The 23,899-nt window shown below is 39.6% G+C and overlaps 1 protein-coding gene across 1 annotated transcript in view; it reads left to right on the top strand.

Moving 5' to 3' along the window:
- The window catches only part of LOC133095287 (dystonin-like), a 497,948-nt gene that overhangs the window by 291,001 nt on the left and 183,048 nt on the right, over positions 1-23,899 (top strand). The window contains 2 exon segments of the mRNA XM_061196431.1: positions 17,573-17,685; positions 17,781-17,887. Coding sequence (XP_061052414.1) covers positions 17,573-17,685; positions 17,781-17,887 — 220 coding nt within the window.

Here is a 23,899-nt window from a genome sequence, read left to right as displayed (position 1 = left end):
ACTGAGGCTCAAAAGGTAACTCATATGCTCCATATCACATACACTTTTAAATAATGGAGGTGATTGCCCTGGATTCTCAAGTCCTCATATACTTCCGTGTAAATACTTAGGTAATTTCCTGTAGGCAGACTACATATCAAGAAATGGAACTTTTGGCCAGAGAAGCTGTGGTTGTGCATCCTTGAAGACTAATGATATTCAGCAAAGATATGTGAAAATTCTTGATGGATTTAAGAAATTGTTACCTGAAAACTGGGTTTGCCTTTTGGAGGGTGTCCAGCCAAAAGGCACAACCAAACCAAAGATTGGGAAGGATTTATTTTACTTGCAGCAAGTAAGGAGAACACTGGAGATCTTTCCAGAAGCAGTGTCTCCCCAAACAGCAAAATTGGGGAAGTTTTAAGCTAACAGTACATGCATATTCATGAAGGGGCTTGGGTGGTGGACAGAGCCCAAGCTTTAGTTGATTGAAGTCACAAGGGTCAGAAAAGGTCACCATCGTCATCCCTTAGGTTCTAGTTTATCTGGTGGTTGAGCATTTCAGGCTCATCTTCACCATTGAAACAGAACTGGGAATTTTTACAACTGATATATTATCTTTGCTATTGTTACTTCTCTTGCCTGATAACAGGCAATGTTTCTGCTTTCTTATGTTCCATTAAGATCATTAATTACTGAGATCTGTTCAAGGGTAAGCACTGTGGCCAGGCTTAGATCACAAAATGGCTTAGACCAAAAATGGCTCCTCTTATGTCAAGAAAGCCGTGCCTGGTTCTCTTTCTCCGGGGACCCCCTACCCTATCTGCTTACAAGATGACCAAATGAGTAGTATCATATATAACTGCCAGCTAAGATCTTGGTCCCTTGTAAGAAATTAATGAGGACAGCATTAATTGTTTAACTTAGAATCAGCCATCTCTGAAAATAGCATCACCAACAACTGTAATGTAGTGAGGAAAGTTGTAGATAATATAAGAGGACATTAAAATACTTACTACCAGTAAGAGGAAAATCACAAATGGACTATTCTGCAGTTTTAGTGTGTCATGTTATCCTACAGAGGGTGGAAAGCCTGGATTGTGCGATGGATAGTGATGCTGAAAACTCAGCCTCTGTGCACCGGTGCCAAACTGAATCTCAGAGACAGGGTTTTGGGTAGAGTAGGAAAGAATAGCTTCATTGCTCTGCCAGGTAAAGGGGGCCACAGCGGGCTTGTGCCCCTCAAAACTGCGTGTCCCATCCCAGGAGGATTTGGTGAGGAGTTTTATAGCAGTGGTACAAGGGTGGGGTTGCTCATAAGATTAGGGTGTGTGCAGGGCCTGCACTCCTTTAATCTGGTCTCAGGTGATCTCCTAATCTTGATGAGCTTCTCTGGTTCCTTTAATCTGGCCTCAGGGGGTCTTCTCTGGAATGAAGAATGCTGACATCTTCCATTTATTGGGGGTTTTAGTTCTGTAAAGAGCTCAAAGATACTGATATGTGTATCCCTTGAGGCGGAACCAGGACCCTGCCCCAGGGCTGCTCCTCTCTTGTCTCTGCATCCCCCTCCCTTCCCTGATTGGCAGCTGTTCGAATCTGCCCTTTGGGACTCAGGGAAGATCATGGAGGCTGAAGTCTGTTCCCTACAGACAAGAGATGGGGGAAAGAAAGGCTTCCGTGCCCAGGAGCCCCATAGGGTCCTGCTCGGTTTCAATAGTAAGGATGATACAGTAATATGATTTAGTAGAAGAGATTACAAGGGATGGTTCTGTGGGTTCTATTTAAATAGGTCACTGATAAATACATTGTTTTTATATTACTTCTGTTTTAGGAAATTCTGTTCCTAGTTCCTTCTAGGCACGTTCATTTGTTATATTCAGTTTTCCATGCAAAGGGTTCAAATAATAAAAATACCATCTATCTATACTAGTTTCTGCTTGTTTTGTTTATATAGTTTAAATTTTCTTTAAAGCATATTAAAACCTTTTCACCAAAAACCACAACTGGTAAGACATCTTAGGTAAATAAGCCTCACTGTTGCTCCTTACCTTACTTTTCATTTGAAAGAATAACAAAGCAGACTTGGATTTGATGGACTTAGATGAAAAGGATGTCACAAGCGCATTTGATGAGTAAGGAGCTTAAAAGCAAGAGAGGATGAAGTAGAATTAACTGAGAACCAATAGCCAGGGGATTCTAGGAGTATCCTCTAGACACCAGTCGATTGATAAGTCGCCAGGAGTTAAGACAGACACAGAGGAGTGAAATTCCTGACAGTAGCACACGTTTTTTAGAGGCAGGTGTTAACAGCAGAGGGTTCAACTGAGACTTCTGAGCTCTCAAGTATGCTCATACACACAGGAAAATGGACTTTTTCCTTTCTGAGAAATAAAGCTCTGATTTCCAGCTTGAATTCAGCCCCCAACTTGTCTGACTTTATCAGTCCCTGCCCTGGAACACTGATGAAAGCCAAGTTACAACTCAGCAGCGCCCAGCATCACTCAGCATGAAAACATTTCTGTCCGACAGGCAGAGACAAGAATGGGCACCCACGGGCAAGAACGAAAGAGCACAGACTGTGCAGTGGGGCCAGGCGAGCCTCAGGTGGCCACACGTCACGATACTAATAAGTATGTCAGGACTGAAATGCTGGGGGTGTTTTGTAGAGAAATTATTTCAGCTCACTAGTTTCGGCTTGTCCTCTTCTTGTTCTTAATTTATCCCATTCATTTATTTAACTCTCCTTTTCAAGCCCCTGGCATTCTTTTCACAAGCATGTTTTAAATCTATTACCCAAGTAAGACAACATTTTTGGAACAGGTTGTGTTTTAGAAGCATGCCATTTAAATATTTTCTAATTAGGCAGCCAGGAATTTTTCACTTGTCTGAGTGTGCAGTTGGGTAGCAATGATTTTGTTCATTGTCTTCATTTGGAATTAGAATTTAATGGGAGCATCGTATTGCGTTCTATTAAATCTTTAAAGACACTGTAATTGGGAAGGTTAGGCTGTGAGGCCGTGGTCAGAGTCATCTTCTTTAATAGGACCTGGAGGCTGTGATTCAGCCTCATACCTGGATTCAGTCACACCTTACAAGCTATACTGGATTGGACTGGTTTAATACTGGGAGGAGGCCCTTTAAGGTTTTAAATGTTCCCATAGGAAGTTGGATTAGTGTTGACTAGGGATTTCTTTTCTCTCAGAACCTGGTCTGCCCTCGGGCTGCAGAACCCAGAGGTACAAGTGTGTGTGTGTGTGTGTGTGTGTGTGTGTGTACACAGGTAAGGTTTGTATGGCCATGGGCTAGACACAGACAGAGCCTTGATGGTTGTTCATTTTTTAAAAAGTCACAAACATTTCAGTTTGTGAGGCAAAATCAAATTGCTTATTTACCTTACCAAATAAACTTAAAACACGAACTCTGAGGGCATACGTGGGTGACTTGTAAACATTACTACATTTTAAAATCCGTAGGGAGCTCACATGCATGGCTGGTAATGCATCTGTATCCATGAGAGGCGTGTGAGTTAATGTTCATATCCGGTGACAATTTTTAATATTCTTCTGTGTATTTTTACATGCAGTTTTGGGACTAGAGTTTAGCATGTAAATATTTAGAAGAAATATCTGCTTATATTACCTTCTTTTTGTGTTTCTGGCCCGATTAATTTACAGAAATTCTCTATCATACTAAGCCTTCCATTATTCTATGAAATAGCTCCTTGTAGATAGGAAGTAAGGCATAGCCCCAATTCTCCTAGTTGCATTTTTGAGTCAGAAACTTAAAAAGTGACCCAGGCATAATAGGAAGATGGCTCACCTGGCCAGCCTCGCCATGAAAGTTTGATAAATTTTGTAGCAGTTTCCACACTAGGCATTCCTTGCCACAGTCCTACTTTTTCTTATATCTGTGCTGGAAAAACAAAAGCAAAAGCAACCAATAACAACAACCAAAAAGCAAACATTAGCATCATAAAACATTCCAATAGAATAAGAGGCTATGCATTGAAATGTGATTTCTTTCTCCAGATTCTCAGACCCTTACCCCAGAGGCAACTGTTAAGTTTCTTTCCTATTATTCCAGAAATTTTCTGTGCATATACAAACACCTATTTTTCTCTTTGGCGGGGCGGTGGTGGTGGTGGGGATCTGTTTTGCTGAGGTATAATTTACATTACCACCTAATCTTTAATATGTTTATAATCTTTTCTAAAACACAAATGAGAGAATAGCATGTGTTGTTTCACATTTTTCCTTTTTCCCCTTAATTTATTTTTGCACATCTTTTTATATCAGCAAAATAGCTTTACCTTATTCTTTTGAATGCGCATAGTATTCTATTGTATGGATGTAACAGAATTTATTTAATGGTGCTTATTCATGGACATTATATTTTTTGCTATTAAAAAATACTGTACTGAACTTTGTATGTGTCCCTCTGCAGATGTATGAATGCATCTGTAGGATAAGGTCCTGGAAGTAGGATTTGTGGGTCATTTAAAATGTTAAGACTTATGTCTGAATTGTCTACCAAAAGAGTTGCATTGATCTATACCCCTTCTGTACTGTTTCCCCTACATGCTGCCTTTGAGAAAGAAACGTTTCCTTACTTATTCATTGCATTCTAGCAGATCTAAACCCCTTTCATTTTTAATTCTTCTTTTTAAATTTACCCCTTTATTCATAAATTAATTTTCTTCAGCTTTTAAACTTTGTGCCAGAGCTGAAAGGGCAGGCCTGCCTGTCCCTCTGTTTGGTGTACAAACTGTTAGTCTAAACATGTATGTGTGTTAAGAGTTTAAGGGTAAAAATGACCAAATAAGTGGGCACATTTCTGAGTGCTGTGATCATTTAAGAAGTTAGAATACTAGCTGGGAGGGAGGCCGGTGTCTTGAGATAACAGATGAGAACATGCCTGTCACGCCAGATTTAGGAAGCATGTAATAAATGTCAGTTTCCTTCCCTCCCTCCAGGCTGCTGCTGACCCACTAATAACAGGGCTGTGTCTAGGAGGCTCGGGAGAAGATGGGCTTTGATTAAAGACTCCCCTTACTGCGAACCTGACGCGTTCTTCCTTCATCAGCTTCCCCTCAGCATTCTCTGACCTTCTCCTACCCTGAGATTTCTCCTGCAGTGCAGGACCAGTGGCTGTGTGCTCTCCATCTCTTGTTCTCTGATAGGTCCCTCTGTTTTGTTGCAGCACCTCTTTTATTTTGGCTCATTGATAGATTCATATTCTCATATTATTCTCTGAAAGAAGTAGTTTAATATTTTCTCCCAGAGTAAAAAATTTGATTCATCCCACCCACTTCCTTTTTTTTGTGGGGGAGGGTGGTATCTAGCCCCTAGATTTACTTACAATTTACTCTCGTAAGGTCACTTAAATATAGGAACTGAAGGAGTTACTCTGTCAAAATCAATACTATTCTCTGTGTTTAGTAAAGTCTGTGAGGCTGTTATGGGGTTAATTGTTCTTTGTGAGGAAGTGAGAGTCATAATTCATTAGGTATCTTCTAATGTCTCGCGTTAGATTCTAATCTTGAAGTCCTAACAAAGCTTGCTGTGAATTATAGTGTTTCTTTTCTTTTTTTTTAACTTTCTTTTTTATACTGGACTGGAACATAGTTGATTAACAATGTTGTGTTAGTTTCAGGTGTACAGCAAAGTGATTCAGTTAGTAGGAGAGAGTCACTTTGTAGCAAAAAAAAAAAGAAGAATTTTGGAAGTAAATTCATACATCTCCTTTTGAGAAAAGGGAAAGTTACTTTTATAGCTTGTTGCTACCTTGGAGCTCTTGGCTTTGTTTCTTCAACAATATGTACCCAAATATGAGCATAAAGGACTGTCTACACCCAGTTACACAACTGTGGGTGGGTCTCCTGCACGTTCGTAGTTATTTGCTGGGGGAGGGGAAGGACCATATTACAGGTCTTTTTTTTCCCCTCTTGAGGGGAGGGGGCCGAGGTGAGATGCTTTTTCCCACCAATAAGAACAGTAAGAATATGCTAAGCCTGAACACGATTTAGTCCAAACAGTCATCTTCAGGAATTTGTTATGGTGACTGTCCTGCCATCATAGACTAAGTGAGGCATCGTTAATGCATGTTTGTGTTGTGTGATGTATCTGAGAGTGGATGGAAGTGACACGGGTGGCTTCGTGCATCTGTGTGTGAGTTGGTGTGCTGTGTGCTGAGCACAGAGGTTGGGCTAAGACTGATGTCTAGGTGAATGGAGTGGGTTTCTCCCTCCCTCCCTCCCTCCCTCCCTCCCTCCCCCCTTCCCCCTTCCTTCCTTCCTTCCCTCCCTGCATCCCTTTCAGCTCCTTCCATGCTGCTGAGTACACACCAGTTTCCCAGCAAAGCCTGACCTGTCTGAGCCGAGCTCTCTGCTTGCTCTGTGCCTGTACCCAGCAAATGAAGCACAGTGGAGAAAGTCCGACTTCAGGGTGGATTCCCAGCCTCGTGGTTCTGCCCAGCTGTCTCTTCTATACATGTTAATTCACCCCCTTCTCTCCCTCACACCCTCTGTCCTTCCTCACTCCTACTTTCAGAGGATTTTGAGGCCAGAAAGTGGAAAGTCTTTCTTTTGGCTCCCAAAGGTACAAACCTACCTTCCTCTACATCCATCTCGCCATCTTTTCCCCGGTTTGATGGGCGTCCCCTCCTCCCCTGCTCTGGACCCCATCCCAACTGTTGCCTCAGAAACCTTCTTTCTCCTTCTAGTAAACTTTTCTCTTTCAACAGATCTTTCTCACTGGATTTTAAGCCTGCTGAATTCTCTTCATTAATAAAACAATTAAAAAACCCTCTCTCAACCCCATGCTTTTTTCCATCTACTGCCATGGACCATTTCTTTCCTTAAAGGGAAGACTTCTCAAAAGAATTGTCCGCACCCTCTGTTTTCATTTCTTCACCCCATACTTATTCTTCAACCCACTTGAATCTGGCTTCTGGCCCCCAGATCCACCAAAACCACTTCTTCTAGGGTCATGAGTGACTTCAGGATAAATGTGGGTATCCAGGACACATTTTCCAGGCCTCATCTTATTTGTCAGTATTTGACCCTACTGACTGCAGGTATCTTTTCTTCACGAAATGCTCTTTTTCTTTTCTGGCCCCACCCTGCCCTGGTTTTCCTCCGTTTCCTGGACTGTTCCTGCTCAGGGCCCTTTCCACACTCGGACTGTCGCACATCACAGGCTGGTGGACATGGGAGTTCTTCAAGGTTGCCTGTCTGCCTTTCTCTTCTCTCTGTGTTGACTCTCGTCCGTACCTACACCCCTGGCTCTATGCATTTGACCTTCTGTCTCCCAGCCTGTCCATTTCTCCCCACTGCTGCCCTGGTCTTTTGCAAGTCACCCTGGCCTCTCCCTGGATTCTCTGGGAGTACTTTCACTCTTTTACATTTCTTCTCTGTCTGACCTCAGAGCTGAAAGCTTAATCTCTTAATCCTCCTTAATGCATTTTAATAGCTTTCCATAGTTCTTGGGAAAACGTTCAAAATCCCTTAAGAAGTTCATGAGATTCTGCGTCATCTTGGATCCTGCCGTTCATCCAGCCTTGTCTCTCCCCGTGTCCCCCTGCTGCTTGCTGGCTTGTGGCCAGAGCACTGGTCCCCTTGTATGCACGCTCCCTCTAACACAGCGCACGTGTGTGCTTTTGCCTCCTGCCTGGCACTCTTCCACCAGGTTTTCTCCTGGTTTCCCCACAGCTCCCCCCAGCTCCCTTCAGAGCTCTGAGCTCTCCATACACAGAGTCCTATATTCTTTGAAAAAATTTTTTAATTTTGTTGAAGTATGGTTGATTTATAATGTTTTGTTAATTTCTGCTGTACAGCAAAGTGATTCAGTTATACATATATATATATTCTTTTCCATTTTGGTTTATCACAGGATATTGAATATAGTTCCCTGTGCTATACAGTAGGACCTTGTTGTTTATCCATCCTGTATATACTAGTTTGCATCGAAAAATGTGCAGAAGACCTAAATAGATATTTCTCCAAAGAAGACATACAGATGGCCAGTAGGCACATGAAGACATGTTCAAAATTGCTAGTTATTAGAGAAATGAAATCAGAGTCCTGTATTCTTAATGCCTTACTGCCAGGCACATAGTAGATGCTTATTAAATGTTGAGTGAATGGATGAACTCCTAGTTTGTTGCCTGGGAAGGATTATTTATAATTAGCATACCAAAGCACCACATTCTGCTTCTCTGATTACATTGTGTTACATTGTTTGTATGCCCATAGATAACTTCTTAATAACTTCTGTACATTGCTCTGTATACTTAGTTCCCCAAGTACTTTCGTATGGATCTTCTCTTGAGACTTTGGGCAAATCAGTGGGGTTTTTCAAACCATATGGCAGCAGCAGCCCCCAACGCCCTCCCTCCACCCCATACACATTTTTTGTAGACGGGAAGTGTGACACAGGTGTCTGGATGTGTGTTCAAAGTCAAAGCAAGTTAGGACTAAATCACAGGACACCTGAATCACAGCCCTTTGACTTTTTTCCACCTCAGTATAGCCTTTTTCTCTCAAATATGTAAAAATTTGTCTTTAATAATTTTTGGAAACTTTAAAAAACTGTGGTAAAATGTACAGTCAGCCCTCAGTATCCATAGGTAATGGGATCTGCAGATTCAACCAGCCAGGGATCAAAAATACTACACGATCTGGGGCTGGTTGTATCCACTTATGCAGAACTGCCTATACGAGGTGGCTTGTAAAGGACTTGAGCATCCGTGGACTTGGGTGTCCTTGTGGGTCCTGGAACTGATCCACCGTGGATACTGAGGGACCATGGTACGTAACATAAAATTGGCCATCTTAACTATTTTTAAGTGTACAGTTCACTGGTATTAAATACATTCACAATATCGTACAACCATCACCACCATCCGTCTCCAGAACTGTTTTCATCTTGCAAAACTGAAACTCTGTGCTCATTAAATAGTAACTCCCCTCCCCCTCCCCCTAGACCCTGGCAACCACCATTCTACTTTCTATTTTTTTTCCAGCTAAGAAAGAAAATTATTGCTCAGCGTCCTTTCAGATGATCAGATATCTCAAGCCACAAGGTTTATTTCAGTGGTTTTGATTTTATTTTTAAAACAATCTGTTATGAATCATGGACATAGAGAACAGACTGGTGGTTGCCAAGGCGAAGGAGGTTGGGGGAGGGATGGGGTGAGAGGTTGGGGTTAGCAGATGTAAGCTTTTATATATAGGATGGATAAACAAAAAGGTCCTACTGTATAGCACAAGGAACTATATTCAATATCCTATTCTGTAATGGAAAAAAATATATATATATAAAAGAATATATATGTATAACTGAGTCACTTTGCTGCACAGTAGAAATTAACACATTGTAAATCAACTCTACTTCAATAAAAAAAAATTAAAAATTAAAAAATCTGTTACCAAATGGTATCTTTTCCCGATGTCATCATTTTATAGTGTCTTCCAGAGTTAGACCAGCATGAAATACCCGCCTCCGCCACCCCAGGCCTAAGTGTGTTCTTTGCCTCTAGATTTAAACAGTAAAAATCAACACTGGAAAAGAATGAAAAGGTTTTCTGTCTCCTGGTTGAGAGTTTAAGGCATGTTTGTGATTGTCCTGTTTGTCTTGTTATATCTGATATTATTGAGGATTTTTTTTCCAGTACAGAATGTTAATAATTTTGAAAGGAAAGATTAGAGACAAGGGGAATTCTAAGATGGTTTAGTTCCCAACTTCCCTGATAAGGTTCACCTGGGGGAGGGGGAGAACCTTGTTAAAATAGAGATGACCAGGCCTTCCGCAGTCCGGATCAAACCGTTCCAAGTGTGGGAAACGTTCGTATATTTGATGAATACTGTTTTGTTAACAAGCTGGAACTACATCTTAATTCTTACAGTTTATTTTTCTGAGTATGCCAGTGTGCACACATACACTTTGTGGTGTTTCTTTCTGGGAATTACCATCATTATCGTTTTCCCCAGTAGCAGAAGCATGAATTCATCTGTATTTTCTTTATCCTGATTTTTCAGCTTCATATTGGATACGACTGTTTGATGAGTTCTCAGTGTATAATGCCAGCAGAGTGCAGCATTTTGGCTCGGGCTTTGCATGGAGACAGACCTGGGTTCAAATACTGACTGCTCCTTGTCAGATTCTGCCCTTGTCCAAGTTATGTAACGTCCTTAAGCTTCAGTTTTTCCGTCTGTAAATTCAGGACAATAACACACCCTGGTGCTCAGGGTTGTCAAGAAGATAAAGTGAAACAGTGCCTTTAAAGCCTGTAGTGCACTGCCTGCCACATAGTAGGTATCAATACATATGAATCCCTATTGTTGTTTTGTGACTGTTATTATTTTATAAGACATCCCAGCTGGGAACATGGCCAAAAGCTGAAGCTGAGTGCACATGAGAACATGAGAAGGGAGGATTCAGAACCCAGGAGCAGTAATTAGTGCTTTTGAAAATGTTATAATTGATCCCTTGCATGTTGTTTTCACCCCACGCCTATTTTCCAGATTGTTTTCAGTAGAGAAAAGCCCTTGGGAAACCTCAAAACCATGTGTATTTGTTTGGGTGATGGAGTAGCTGTGACATCGGATCCTGTTCCCTATGGATTTTGATGAGGATTTCAAATCCTGATTGGAAGCCTTAGATGGTGGCTTTGTCTGTAGAAATTAGTGAAAAGAAAAGGATCAAACCTAAAATGGAGACTATCTCCAGAAATTTGAATTAGTGGTACCTTTCAGTCCCCAAAGCTCATCTGTTCCTTTATTATCCATTCATTCCTCAAGCGTTCATGTGCTGGGCATTAGGCTGGATATTGAGGATAGAAATGTGGATAAAACATGGGTTCTGCCTTCAGGAAGCCCGCAGTCCACTGTGAGAGATGGACAAATGCATAGTTGAAACAAACTGTGGTAACTATAGAAATAAAGGTAGCACAGAGCACTGGGAACAGAGAAGAGCATTTCCTGGAGGAGATGGTGGTGGAACCAAGTCTTGCAGGAGAATTCAAGTTGACCAGGTCATGTCATCTCATTGGGGTGAAGTGTGCAGTGGACATTTCCTGAGCAAAGGAGAGACAAGAAAAACCTGATGTTTTTGTTTTGTATTAATGGACTCTGCTTCTCTCCCTCATGTTTGTAAAAGGGAAATTTCTCAAACATAGGTTGAGGGTTCAGATCCTGGGTAGCCAAGACTTAAGTCTATACTCACTCCATAAATGACTGCTGAGTGCCAACTGAGAGCCAATACAACCCAACAAACTCTATGAAATTTCTTTTTATATGTACCACATCTTTATCCATTCATCTGTCATGGACATTTAGGTTGTTTCCATATCCTGGCTACTGTAAATAGTGCTGCTATGAACATAGGGGTGCATGTATCTTTTCTTTTTCCTTTTTTTTTTAAGTGAAGTGTAGTTGATTTACAGTGTTGTGTTAATTTCTGCTCTATTGCATCTGCTAATGGCAAACTCCCACTCCTACACTCTCCCACCCCCCACCCCCTTGGCAACCACCAGTCTGTTCTCTATGTCTATGAGTCTGTTTCTGTCTTGTAGATAGGTACATTTGTGTCCTATTTTAGATTCCACATGTAAGTGATATCATATGGTATTTGTCTTTCTATTTCTGACTTACTTCACTTAGTGTGATAATCTCTAGTTGCATCCACGTTGCTGCAAATGGCATTATTTCATTCTTTTTTATGGCTGAGTAATATTCCATTGTGTGTGTGTGTGTGTGTATATATATATTTCACATCTTCTTTATGCATTCATCTGTCAATGGATATTTAGGTTGTAACAAACTCTATGAATTTAAATCATTTTTTCCCATACTTTGGAAACAAATCCTGATTTGGACTTTGACTATTGATATTTCTTATATATGTCCTTTCAGCAGTTGTCACATTTTTGGTTCAGGATTTGGTAATCTTGTGTCTGCACTACTGTATCCTTTTCTTAGCTAACTATTATCAGTGCCCTCTCTAGTATGTTCCGATGGCAATTTCTAAGGACTTTCTTTCCAGGTATTTTGACTTTGCTTCACGCTCCTTGTAGTTGAGCTCGTTGGTGTTTGACATGATAAAATATGGAAGCCTAATCTTCAGCCATTTGTGACACTAAGTCACATTTTGTCTCGGAATCATATCTAATTTTTATGTGAGCTAATATGTTAATAAAGTGAGGACTGCAAAGTTACTTGGGGTGTCTATACCAAAAAATCTCTTATAGAATTTTAATGTTCCGCTAGTTTGGCTATCAATGTGGGTGATGATATCTTTATATTTTGTATACATACACACACACACACACACACACACATATATCTCTCTCCAAATGCCTCTATATACATAAATACCATACATATATGTGTATATATGCTTGTGGATGTATATATATCTATTTTGTCCAGGGAGAATGCACTTTTAAGATGGGTGTTGTATGCAAGATAAGCATTACTTTTATCCAAAATTATTTTGCATCATGACAGTTACTGTTTCGTTTGATACCTTTTTGTCCTGTATTTTTGGGAATAAATCAAAGGCACTAAGCATGCATAGAAGTGGTTTGCAATTTTTGGCCTTTCTTTCAACTTCATCTTATGGCCTTATCTTGGTTTTATATTTCTAATTTAAAATGTATGTGACCATCTCCTGTTTTTATTTCTTTGTAAGCTGTTTTTACTCATTTAATGGGAAAAAGGTGGGATATAAATATGTTTTAAAAATTGCTATCCATGATGATCGAGTCATTCAGAAAAGATTACATTATCATAGAATAAGTAAGAGTCACAATGACTTTTTTTTCCATAAAAAGACTAGTATATATTATTTTAGTGGCAGAGGATTACATTATACGATTTTCAGTGGTCTTCAGTGAACAGGGAAATTACACTAGTTAACACTCAACTATCTAAACTAATACAGGAACTTCATTGCTCACAGCCTTTGCTTAGTCAAACCTCAGATGGGAATAAAATTTCCTGTAAAAGTGCGCCAAAAGGGAGATGTTACAGTGAAATGGAACCTTTAGAATGAAAATAAAAATCTTCTGTAGGTGGAAAATAGTTGAAGTTTTTAAGGGTTATATGATCCCAGTGAGGCGATGAAGGAAAAAGAAAGGTAGGTCACAGCACATGTGACTTCTGGAAGCTCCAGACAAACAGAGGAAAAGCAGGATGGGAGACTGAAAAGGGACACCAGGGGAGGGTAGAATTACGACAACTTGGAGGCTGCTACTTTTTCATAGTAGTTTTTAAAAAACATTTTCCTTCATTAAGGTTTGTCTACTGCAGTCTTTCAGTGGAGGAAAACCATTGCAGCTTTTGTGCCATTAAAGGGTTAAATATCATGAAAAAAGAGGTGACTTACCCCAGATTGATGCATTACACAGCTGCTTTTGTGCTGAAACAACTATGCCATTAAAGGGTTAAATATCATGGAAAAAGATGTGACTTACCCCAGATTGATGCATTACACAGCTGCTTTTGTGCTGAAACAACTGTGTCATTCTGAAGGAGGTTTTATGTTTTGTTCTCTCAGTGGAGAACTAAATTCTTCAATGACTTTATTCATTCTCAGGGATTACTCAGTGTTTACTTTCTTTGCTAATGGCAGGCTTTGCATGGTAACGTGCCCTTTCTTGTTGGGAGATTCGGCAAACTCAGAAACGTTGGTTTTTTATTTCTTTAAAATGTCAGAACTTTGTGGACGCAAAACAATTTTTTGAACTTCAGAGGTTTGTTTTTGTCTACACTATCATCCACACCTGTTTAGTAATCTTGAAGTTGGAAGATTCTTCAAAATACTTCTGTGTGAATAAAAAGTGTTATTTTTAGGTATGTCATTTACCTCTGTTGTTGTCAGTAGATTCATAGTTCGTATAATCAATGTGGGTTCCCTTTTCAGTGATCACATTGGTGGCAATGTGAAAAGAATTAAAGAATTTCCAAGTAATTCCTGGGAAATAGGTAGGTAGGTAGGTACATTTCAAGGTTACGAACACTTCTGGACTTCCCTGGTGGTGCAGTGGTTAAGAATCTGCCTGCCAGTGCAAGGGACACAGGTTCGATCCCTGGTTCTGAAAGATCCCACATGCCGCGGAGCAACTAAGCCCATGAGCCACAATTACTGAGCCTGTGCTCCAGAGCCCGCGAGCCGCAACTACTGAGCCCATGCACCACAACTACTGAAGCCCGTGTGCCTAGAGCCCATGCTCCGCAACAAGAGAAGCCACCGCAGTGAGAAGCCCACGCACCACAATGAAGAGTAGCCCCTGCTCGCTGCAACTAGAGAAAGCCCACGTGCAGCAATGAAGACCCAACGCCGCAAAAAAAAAAAAAAAAAAAAATCAAGGTTATGAACACTTCAAAGGGCTATAAAACTGTGAGTAGATTTCTTTGGAGGTCTGCTTTCTCATCAGATAAAAATAAGAGTACAGATTGCTGTTTCCCTCCCTAAGATTAATGATATATTTTCCTCATGTAAATAGTCTTCTCATAGTGTTCAGAATAATTGTATTTCATCCTCCCATACTACCTCTGAGCCCTCCCACTCTTTCTGCAGACCCTCAAAGGGTTATTTTGAGACAAGGAGATTGCCCTTGGAGGTTGGAAAGAGAGCCTTTCCTTAGATGTTGAGAAACAGGTTCTTAGAGATTTTAGAGGTGGGTGCCACTCTTTTTGAAGACTTTACTGTTTTCACATTTGTTTCTGCATTCTTTTTATGCTTTGGTTTTGAGAGGAGAGTGTCTTGACTGGCTTCTGGCCTTGAGTTAAGTTTCCAGCTACTGTGTTTTGTCACTTTGTATTCAAGGAGTATTCAGGAAGTCTTTTCTTGTCTTATATGTAGATAGAGCCAGCCCCAATTATCCCTGTGGTTTAGAGCATCATGGAAATCTCACTATAAACAGGTGAAATCTGGGGTGTGTATGTGTGTAATGTGTGCTTGTGAAGATATAAGCTAATGCTTATTTTAATCTTTCATTTATGATTCAATTTACTAACCAACCTACTTACCAATTTATTGGTAGATATTTATTAAGTGTCTACAATGTATATGCCACTCTTTATCTCAGCAGAAGGATAAAATACAAAGGTTCATTAAAACCACATGGTTCTTGCCGTCTTAGAGTTGACCAGTCGGGAGAAACAAGATGTGCCTGCACATTGAACAGTGAATTTAGAGGACAAAGTAGTATGTGATTATTCCAGGTACCAAGTTAACTGGCACAGGCCCAAGACCATAAAGAGTTCAGAGAACAGAGGGGAAAAAAATGAGGGCTGGAAAGATGAGTGAAGGCACCACAGAGGAGGTGGGGCTTGATCTCTGCTCCCAGGATGAGAAGAATTGTGGAATTTGTCAGTGACAGGAAAGGGCGTCCTGCGTGGGGGGGGGGGGGTGCCCTGAGAATGACAGTGGACTGGGCATAAGCTCTTTGTGTTTGGGGAGAAACCCTGAGAAGTTGCTAGTTGGATTAGATGGATGCTTTTGAGATAGTGGGGTTTAAATAGATAGAATGCGACACATATTCATATATTGGGTAGGCCAAAAGGTTTGTTGTTTTTTTCCATTAAGATGGCTCTAGTAGCGCTTAGTTGTCTTTAACTTCATTTGAAACAATTTTGTTAGCTTGTATTGTGACAGCTATCATATCAGCGTGCATTTAAAACAAAAAAAACTTGTCAAAATTGGTGAATTTTTGTGTAGCCATTTTAATATGGAAGATGTAAGAAAAAAAGCAACATTTTTGGCATATTATGCTTTATTATTTCAAGAAAGGTAAAAACGCAACTGAAACGCAAAAAAAGATTTGTGTAGTGTATGGAGAAGGTGCTGTGACTGATCGAATGTGTCAAAAGTGGTTTGTGAAGTTTCGTGCTGGAGATTTCTCGCTGGAGGATGCTCCATGGTCGGGTAGACCAGTTGAAGTTGATAGTGATCAAATCGAGACATTAATTGAGAACAATCAACCTTATACCACGCGGGAGATAGCCGACATACTCAAAATATCCAAAATCAAGCATTGAAAATTATTTGCACCAGCTTGGTTATGTTAATAGCTTTGATGTTTGGGTTCCACATAAGTTAAGTGAAAAAACTTTCTTGACTGTATTTCCGCATGCGATTCTGTACTTAAACATAATGAAAATTTTCCATTTTTAAAACAAATTGTGATGGGTGATGAAAAGTGGATACTGTACAATGATATGGAACGGAAGAGAAATGAACCACCACCAACCCCACCAAAGGCCGGTCTTCATGCAAAGAAGGTGATGTTGTGTATATGGTGGGATTGGAAGGGAGTCCTTTATTATGAGCTCCTTCCGGACAAACCAAACGATTAATTCCAACAAGCGCTGCTCCCAATTAGACCAACTGAAAGCAGCACTCGACGAAAAGTGTCCAGAATTAGTCAACAGAAAATGCAGAATCTTCCATTAGGATAACGCAGGACCGCATGTTTCTTTGATGACCTGGCAAAAACTGTTACAGCTTGGCTGGGAAGTTCTGATTCATCCACCGTATTCACCAGATATTGCATCTTCAGATTTCCATTTATTTCAGTCTTTACAAAATTCTCTTAATGGAAAAAATGTCATTTCCCTGGAAGACTGTAAAAGGCACCTGGAACAGTTCTTTGCTCAAAAAAGATAAAAAGTTTTGGGAAGATGGAATTATGAAGTTGCCTGAAGAATGGCAGAAGGTAGTGGAACAAAACGGTGAATACGTTGTTCAATAAAGTTCTTGTTGAAAATGAAAAATGTGTCTTTTATTTTTACTTAAAACGTGAAGGAACTTTTTGGCCAACCCAATATATTCTGATCATGAGGAATTTGTAGACTTTGCTGAAAGTTTATATATTAAAATTGTTATATTTTCCTACATTTGCTTTTGGCACACAAAAGTTTCTGAGAGAAGCGAGTGTCGACTGAAAAATGTACAACCTAAAAGTTGAGAGTTATGTTTTATTCGGTGGACAAAACTGTGGACTTAATCCTGGGACACAGCATCTCAGATAGCTCTGAGGGACTGCTCTGAAGAGGCAAGTGGGGAGCCAGCAAGTGGGGAGCAACAAAGACCAGGGAGTTGGAACATCAAATGATGACTGTTAAAGAAAAGCAGACATCTCAACTTAAGGAATTTAGCGCTTTTCTATGGGAAGATGCAAGAGTCTGGGCTTACTGCAATCATTCCTTTGATATGCACCTCAGCTGTCTGGGGCCAGTATCCTGCTTTTCTCATTCTGAGTCTTCTCAGGGTACATCATCAGGGGTGACTGCAGTGTCTAATGGTTTGATGGCGGGCATCCTGTTTCCTTCCTGAGTTCCCTTAGGACTCTAGGTTGGGGTGGCTGTAATGTGATGGCTTCAAGGCTGCAACATCCTTTGTTTACTGATGTGGCAGGGGGCATTTTTAGTTCACATGAGCAATGTTAAAGACTGGATGAAAAACTCTGTATTTCAACGCAGGCTTCATAATAATATTTGCAGGAGTTGTTATGTCAATAGGTACACATGTAAATTTCATGTTGAATTGGCAAGTGAAAAACACCATTAATATGGTGCATTTTTTCCTAGGCCGGACCTGATAGACATGAATACTGTTGCTGTTCAAAGCAACCTTGCAAATTTAGAGCACGCTTTCTATGTAGCAGAAAAAATCGGTGTTATAAGACTTCTGGATCCTGAAGGTGAGTGATTATTTTGACCAGATGTCCACGGGCTGGAAAGTCTGATCCAAAGTAATTGATCAGCATTTTGAAATAATTCATGTTGCTGCTTTTAGATGTTGATGTCTCCTCACCTGATGAAAAATCAGTAATAACTTATGTATCATCTCTCTATGACGCATTTCCCAAAGTCCCTGAAGGTGGTGAAGGCATTGGTGCAAACGTGAGTATTGATTTTTCCATTCTGAAGCTGCTGACTCAGAATTGACTGAATTCTCTGATAGTGCTTTTTACAGTTTTTTTAATATGACTTTTTTAAATTGAAATATAGTCGATTTACAATGTTGTGTTAATTTCTGCTGTACAACAAAGTGATTCAGCTATATATATATATACACACACACACGCACGCACACACACACATTCTTTTCTTTCATGTTATTTTCCATTATGGTTTATCATAGGATATTGAATATAGTTCTGCTAACTTCAACCTCCCACTCCACACCTTCCCTAACCCCCTCTCCCTTGGCAACCACAAGTCTGCTCTCTATGTCTGTGATTCTGTTTCTGTTTCATAGATAAGTTCGTTTGTGTCATATTTTAGATACCACATATAAGTGATATCATATGGTATTTGTCTTTCTCTTTCTGACTTACTTCACTTAGTATGATAATCTCTAGGTCCATCCACATTGCTGCAAATGGCATTATTTCATTCTTTCTTACAGCTGAGTGATATTCCATTGTATGTATATGTGTCACATCTTTATCCATTCATCTGTCAATGGACATTTAGGTTGTTTCCATGTCTTGGCTATTGTAAATAGTGCTGCTATGAACATTGGGGTGCATGTATCTTTTTGAATTAGAGTTTTGTCTGGATATACACCCAGGCATGGGATTTTGTTTTCTTTTTTATAGTTTCCTTTGCTGTGCAAAAGCTTTTAAGTTTCATTATGTCCCATTTGTTTTTTTGTTTGTTTGTTTGTTTTCATTTCCATTACTCTAGGAAATGGGTCAAAAAAGATCTTGCTGTGATTTATGTCAAAGAGCGTTCTTCCTATGTTTTCCTCTGAGAGTTTTATAGTGTCCGGTCTTACATTTAGGTCTTTAATCCACTTTAAGTTTATTTTTGTGTATGGTATTAGGGAGTGTTCTAATTTCAGTCTTTTACATGTAGCTGTCCAGTTTTCCCAGCACCACTTATTAAAGAGACTGCCTTTTCTCCATTGTATATCCTTGCCTCCTTTGTCATAGATTAGGTGACCATAGGTGTGTGGGTTTATCTCTGGGTTTTCTATCCTGTTCCACTGATCTATATTTCTGTTTTTGAGCCAATACCATATTGTCTTGATTACTGTAGCTTTGTAGTATAGTCTGAAGTCAGGGAGTCTGATTCCTCCAGCTCCGTTTTTTTCCCTCAAGATTGCTTTGGCTTTTCAGGGTCTTTTGTGTCTCCATACAAATTTTAAGATTTTTTTGTTCTAGTTCTGTAAAAAATGCCATTGGTAATTTGATAGGGATTGCACTGAATCTGTAGATTGCTTTGGGTAGTATGGTCATTTTCACAATATTGATTCTTCCAATCCAAGAACATGATCTATCTCTCCAACTATTTGTGTCATCTTTGATTTCTTTCACCAGTGTCTTATAGTTTTCTGAGTATAGGTCTTTTACCTCCTTAGGTAGGTTTATTCCTAGGTATTTTATTCTTTTTGTGGCAGTGGTGAATGGGATCGTTTCCTTAATTTCTCTTTCTGATCTTTCGTTGTTAGTGTATAGGAATGCAAGAGATTTCTGTGCATTAATTTTGTATCCTGCCACTTTACCAAATGCATTGATTAGCTCTAGTAGTTTTCTGGTGGCATCTTTAGGATTATCTATGTATAGTGTCATGTCATCTGCAAACAGTGACAGTTTTACTTCTTTTCCAATTTGGATTCCTTTTATTTTTCTTCTCTGATTGTGTGGCTAGAACTTCCAAAACTATGTTGAATCATAGTGATGAGAGTGGACATCCTTGTCTTGTTCCTGATCTTAGAGGAAATGGTTTCAGTTTTTCACCATTGAGAATGATGTTTGCTGCGGGTTTGTCATATATGGCCTTTATTATGTTGAGGTAGGTTCCCTCTGTGCCCACTTTCTGGAGAGTTTTTATCATAAATGGGTGTTGAATTTTGTCAAAAGCTTTGTCTGCATCTACTGAGATGATCATATGGTTTTTATTCTTCAATTTGTTAATATGGTGTATCACATTGATTGATTTGCATATATTGAAGAATCCTTGCATCCCTGGGATAAATCCCACATGATCATGGTGTATGATCCTTTTAATGTGTTGTTGGATTCTGTTGGCTAGTATTTTGTTGAGGATTTTTGCATCTATATTCATCAGTGATATTGGTCTGTAATTTTCTTTTTTTGTAGTATCTTTGTCTGCTTTTGGTATCAGGGGGATAGTGGCTTCATAGAATGAGTTTGGCAGTGTTCCTTCCTCTGCAATTTTTTGGAAGAGTTTGAGGAGGATGGGTGTTACCTCTTCTCTAAATGTTTGATAGAATTCACCTGTGAAGCCATCTGGTCCTGGACTTTTTGTTTGTTGGAAGATCTTTAATCACAGCTTCAATTTCATTACTTGTGATTGGTCTGTTCATATTTTCTGTTTCTTCTGGTTCAGTCTTGGAAGGTTATACCTTTCTAAGAATTTGTCCATTTCTTCCAGGTTGTCCATTTTATTGGCACAGAGTTGCTTGTAGTAGTCTCTTATGATGCTTTGTATTTCTGAGGTATCAGTTGTAACTTCTCCTTTTTCATTTCTAATTTTATTGATTTGAGTCCTCTCCCTCTTGAGTCTGGCTAAAGGTTTATCAGTTTTGTTTATCTTCTCAAAGAACCAGCTTTTAGTTTTATTGATCTTTGCTATTGTTTTTTTTTTGTTTCTATTTCATTTATTTCTGCTCTGATCTTTATGATTTCTTTCCTTCTACTAACTTTAGCTTTTGTTTGTTCCTCTTTCTCTAGTTCCTTTACGTGTAAGGTTAGATTGTTTATTTGAGATTTTTCTTGTTTCTTGAGGTAGGATTTTATTGCTATAAACTTCCCTCTTAGAACTGCTTTTGCTGCATCCTGTAGGTTTTGGATCATCATGTTTTCGTTGTCATTTGTCTCTAGGTATTTTTTGATTTCCTCTTTGATTTCTTCAGTGATCTCTTGGTTATTTAGTAATGTATTGTTTAGCCTCCATGTGTTTGTGTTTTTTATGTTATTTTCCCTGTAATTTATTTCTAATCTCATAGTGTTGTAGTTGGAAAAGATGCTTGATATGATTTCAATTTTCTTAAATTTACCGAGGCTTGATTTGTGACCCAAGATGTGATCTGTCCTGGAGAGTGTTCCATGTGCACTTGAGAAGAAGGTGTAATCTGCTGTTTTCGGATGGAATGTCTTATAAATATCAATTAAATCTATCTGGTCTATTGTGTCATTTAAAGCTTGTGTTTCCTTATTAATTTTTTGTCTGGATGGTCTGTCCATTGGTGTAAGTGATGTGTTAAAGTCCCCCACTATTGTGTTACCGTTGATTTCCTCTTTTATCGCTGTTAGCAGTTGCCTTATGTATTGAGATGCTCCTATGTTGGGGGTGCATATATATTTGTAATTGTTATATTTTCTTCTTGGATCGATCCCTTGATCATTATGTAGTGTCCTTCCTTATCTCTTTTAACATTCTTTATTTTAAAGTTTATTTTATCTGATATGAGTACTACTACTCCAGCTTTCTTTTGAGTTCCATTTGCATGGAATATCTTTTTCCATCCCCTCACTTTCAGTCTGTATGTGTCCCTAGGTCTAAAGTGGGTCTCTTGTAGACAGCATATATTTGGGTCTTGTTTTGGTATCCATTCAGCGAGCCTGTGTCTTTTGGTTGAAGCATTTAATCCATTTACATTTAAGGTAATTATCGATATGTATGTTCCTATTACCATTTTCTTAATTGTTTTGGCTTTGTTTTTGTAGGTCCTTTTCTTCTCTTGTGTTTCCCACTTAGAGAAGTTCCTTTCGCATTTGTTGTAGAGCTGGTTTGGTGGTGCTGAATTCTCTTAACTTTTGCTTGTCTGTAAAGCTTTTGATTTCTCCATTGAATCTGAATGAGATCCTTGCTGGGTAGAGTAATCTCGGTTGTAGGTTCTTCCCTTTCATCACTTTAAATATATCGTGCCACTCCCTTCTGGCTTGTAGAGTTTCTGCTGAGAAATCAGCTGTAACTTTATGGGAGTTCCCTTGTATGTTTTCATTTTTCCCTTGTTGCTTTTAGTAATTTTTCTTTGTCTTTAATTTTTGTCGGTTTGATTACTGCATATCTCGGCATGTTTCTCCTTGGGTTTAACCTGCCTGGGACTCTCTGCGCTTCCTGGACTTGGATGGCCATTTCGTTTCCCATGTTAGGGAAGTTTTCAACTATAATCTCTTCAGATATTTTCTCGGGTCCTTTCTCTCTCTCTCTTCTCCTTCTGGGACCCTTATAATGCGAATGTTGGTGCATTTAATGCTGTCCCAGAGGTCCCTTAGGCTGTCTTCATTTCTTTTCATTTTCTTTTCTTTATTCTGTTCCATAGCAGTGAATTCCACCATTCTGTCTTCCAGGTCACTTATCTGTTCTTCTGCCTCAGTTATTTTGCTATTGATTCCTTCTAGTGTATTTTTCATTTCAGTTATTGTATTGTTCATCTCTGTTTGTTTTTTAATTCTTCTAGGTCTTTGTTAAACATTTCTTGCGTCTTCTCGATCTTTGCCTCCATTCTTTTTCTGAGGTCCTGGATCATCTTCACTATCATTATTCTGAATTCTTTTTCTGGAAGGTTGCCTATCTCCACTTCATTTAGTTGTTTTTCTGGGGTTTTATCTTGTTCCTTTATCTGGTACATAGTCCTCTGCTTTTTCATTTTGTCTGTCTTTCTGTGAATGTGGTTTTCGTTCCACTGGCAGCAGGATTATAGTTCTTCTTGCTTCTGCTGTCTGCCCTCTGGTAGATGAGGCTCGATTGCTGGATCTTACGGCAATTCTATTTTCAGTTTTCTGAGGAACCTCCATACTGTTCTCCATAGTGGCTGCACCAATTTACATTCCCACCAACAGTGTAGGAGGGTTCCCTTTTCTGCATACCCTCTCTAGCATTTGTTATTTGTAGACTTTTTAATGATGGCCATTCTGACCAGTGTGAAGTGGTACCTCGTTGTAGGTTTGATTTGCGTTTCTCTAATAATTAGCATGGTTGAGCATATTTTCATGTGCCTATTGGCCATTTGTATTTCTTCTTTGGAGAAATGTCTATTTAGGTCTTCTGCCCTTTTTTCGATTGGATTTTTTTTTTGCTGTGAAGTTGTATGAGTTTACAGTTTTTAAATATCAAATGTTTTTTAAAGGATTTGAGTTAATAGGTCACTTAATTTAGAGATTTTCTTTTTAAACTTACTGCTGTTTTACAGCTGCCCTACTTGGTATCCTTCTCTGCAGAGAAGGTATGCAGAGAATATCTCACTTTTGAAATCACTTTCAAGTTTTTTAACTTACGTGATCCCAGGAGATAAGGTAGCTCTGCGTTGGTTTCTCACTTAAAGGTGAGGCCCAGAGGAGGGCGATTTGATTTTGCCAAATTAACGGAGCTTCTTCGTAGCAGGGCATGGTCTCTGACAAGTAGCTTTGGGCTCTTTATTTAGTCCACTGCTTCTCAAAGTCTGTGCAGTTCATTTCAGCAGTGCGTTTTGTGCTGGTCCTGCTGACAAGTGCTGTGCGTTTCTGGAGGACAGGACACCCTGTACATGACGTGCATTTGGGGGGACCCCCCTCACCCTGACTTCTCCACTCCTCCTGCAGATTTCTTCTTTATTCTGTCTCACTTTGAAGGTTTGGGAGCTCCCCTTTCGAGTCTCTTATTTCGCCTCTGTGTGCTGTTGCTTGAGGCTTGTTTCCATTCTCTCCTCATGTTCTTTCTCAAAACGGCTGGTCCCCAAGTGACTTGGTCCCATGCTCCTCCTCTGCTCCAGTGTCTGCCAGTGACTCAGGGTTGAGTATTGCTCCAAAATGTTATTGTGGCCGTTCCTTGCTTGGTCTTCTCACTGCCTGTACCCAGTTCCTCACTCTTATCCCTTCACTAGAATGAGGATGAGAGCTTTCTTTTGGCTTTACTTTCTCCATTGTTTTTCTCTTCCCATGAACTCTGCACATTGTCGCC

The sequence above is a fragment of the Eubalaena glacialis genome, chromosome 7 (assembly GCF_028564815.1).
Source record: "Eubalaena glacialis isolate mEubGla1 chromosome 7, mEubGla1.1.hap2.+ XY, whole genome shotgun sequence".
NCBI classification, from domain to species: domain Eukaryota; kingdom Metazoa; phylum Chordata; class Mammalia; order Artiodactyla; family Balaenidae; genus Eubalaena; species Eubalaena glacialis.
This window is presented reverse-complemented; position numbering and strand designations above follow the sequence as displayed.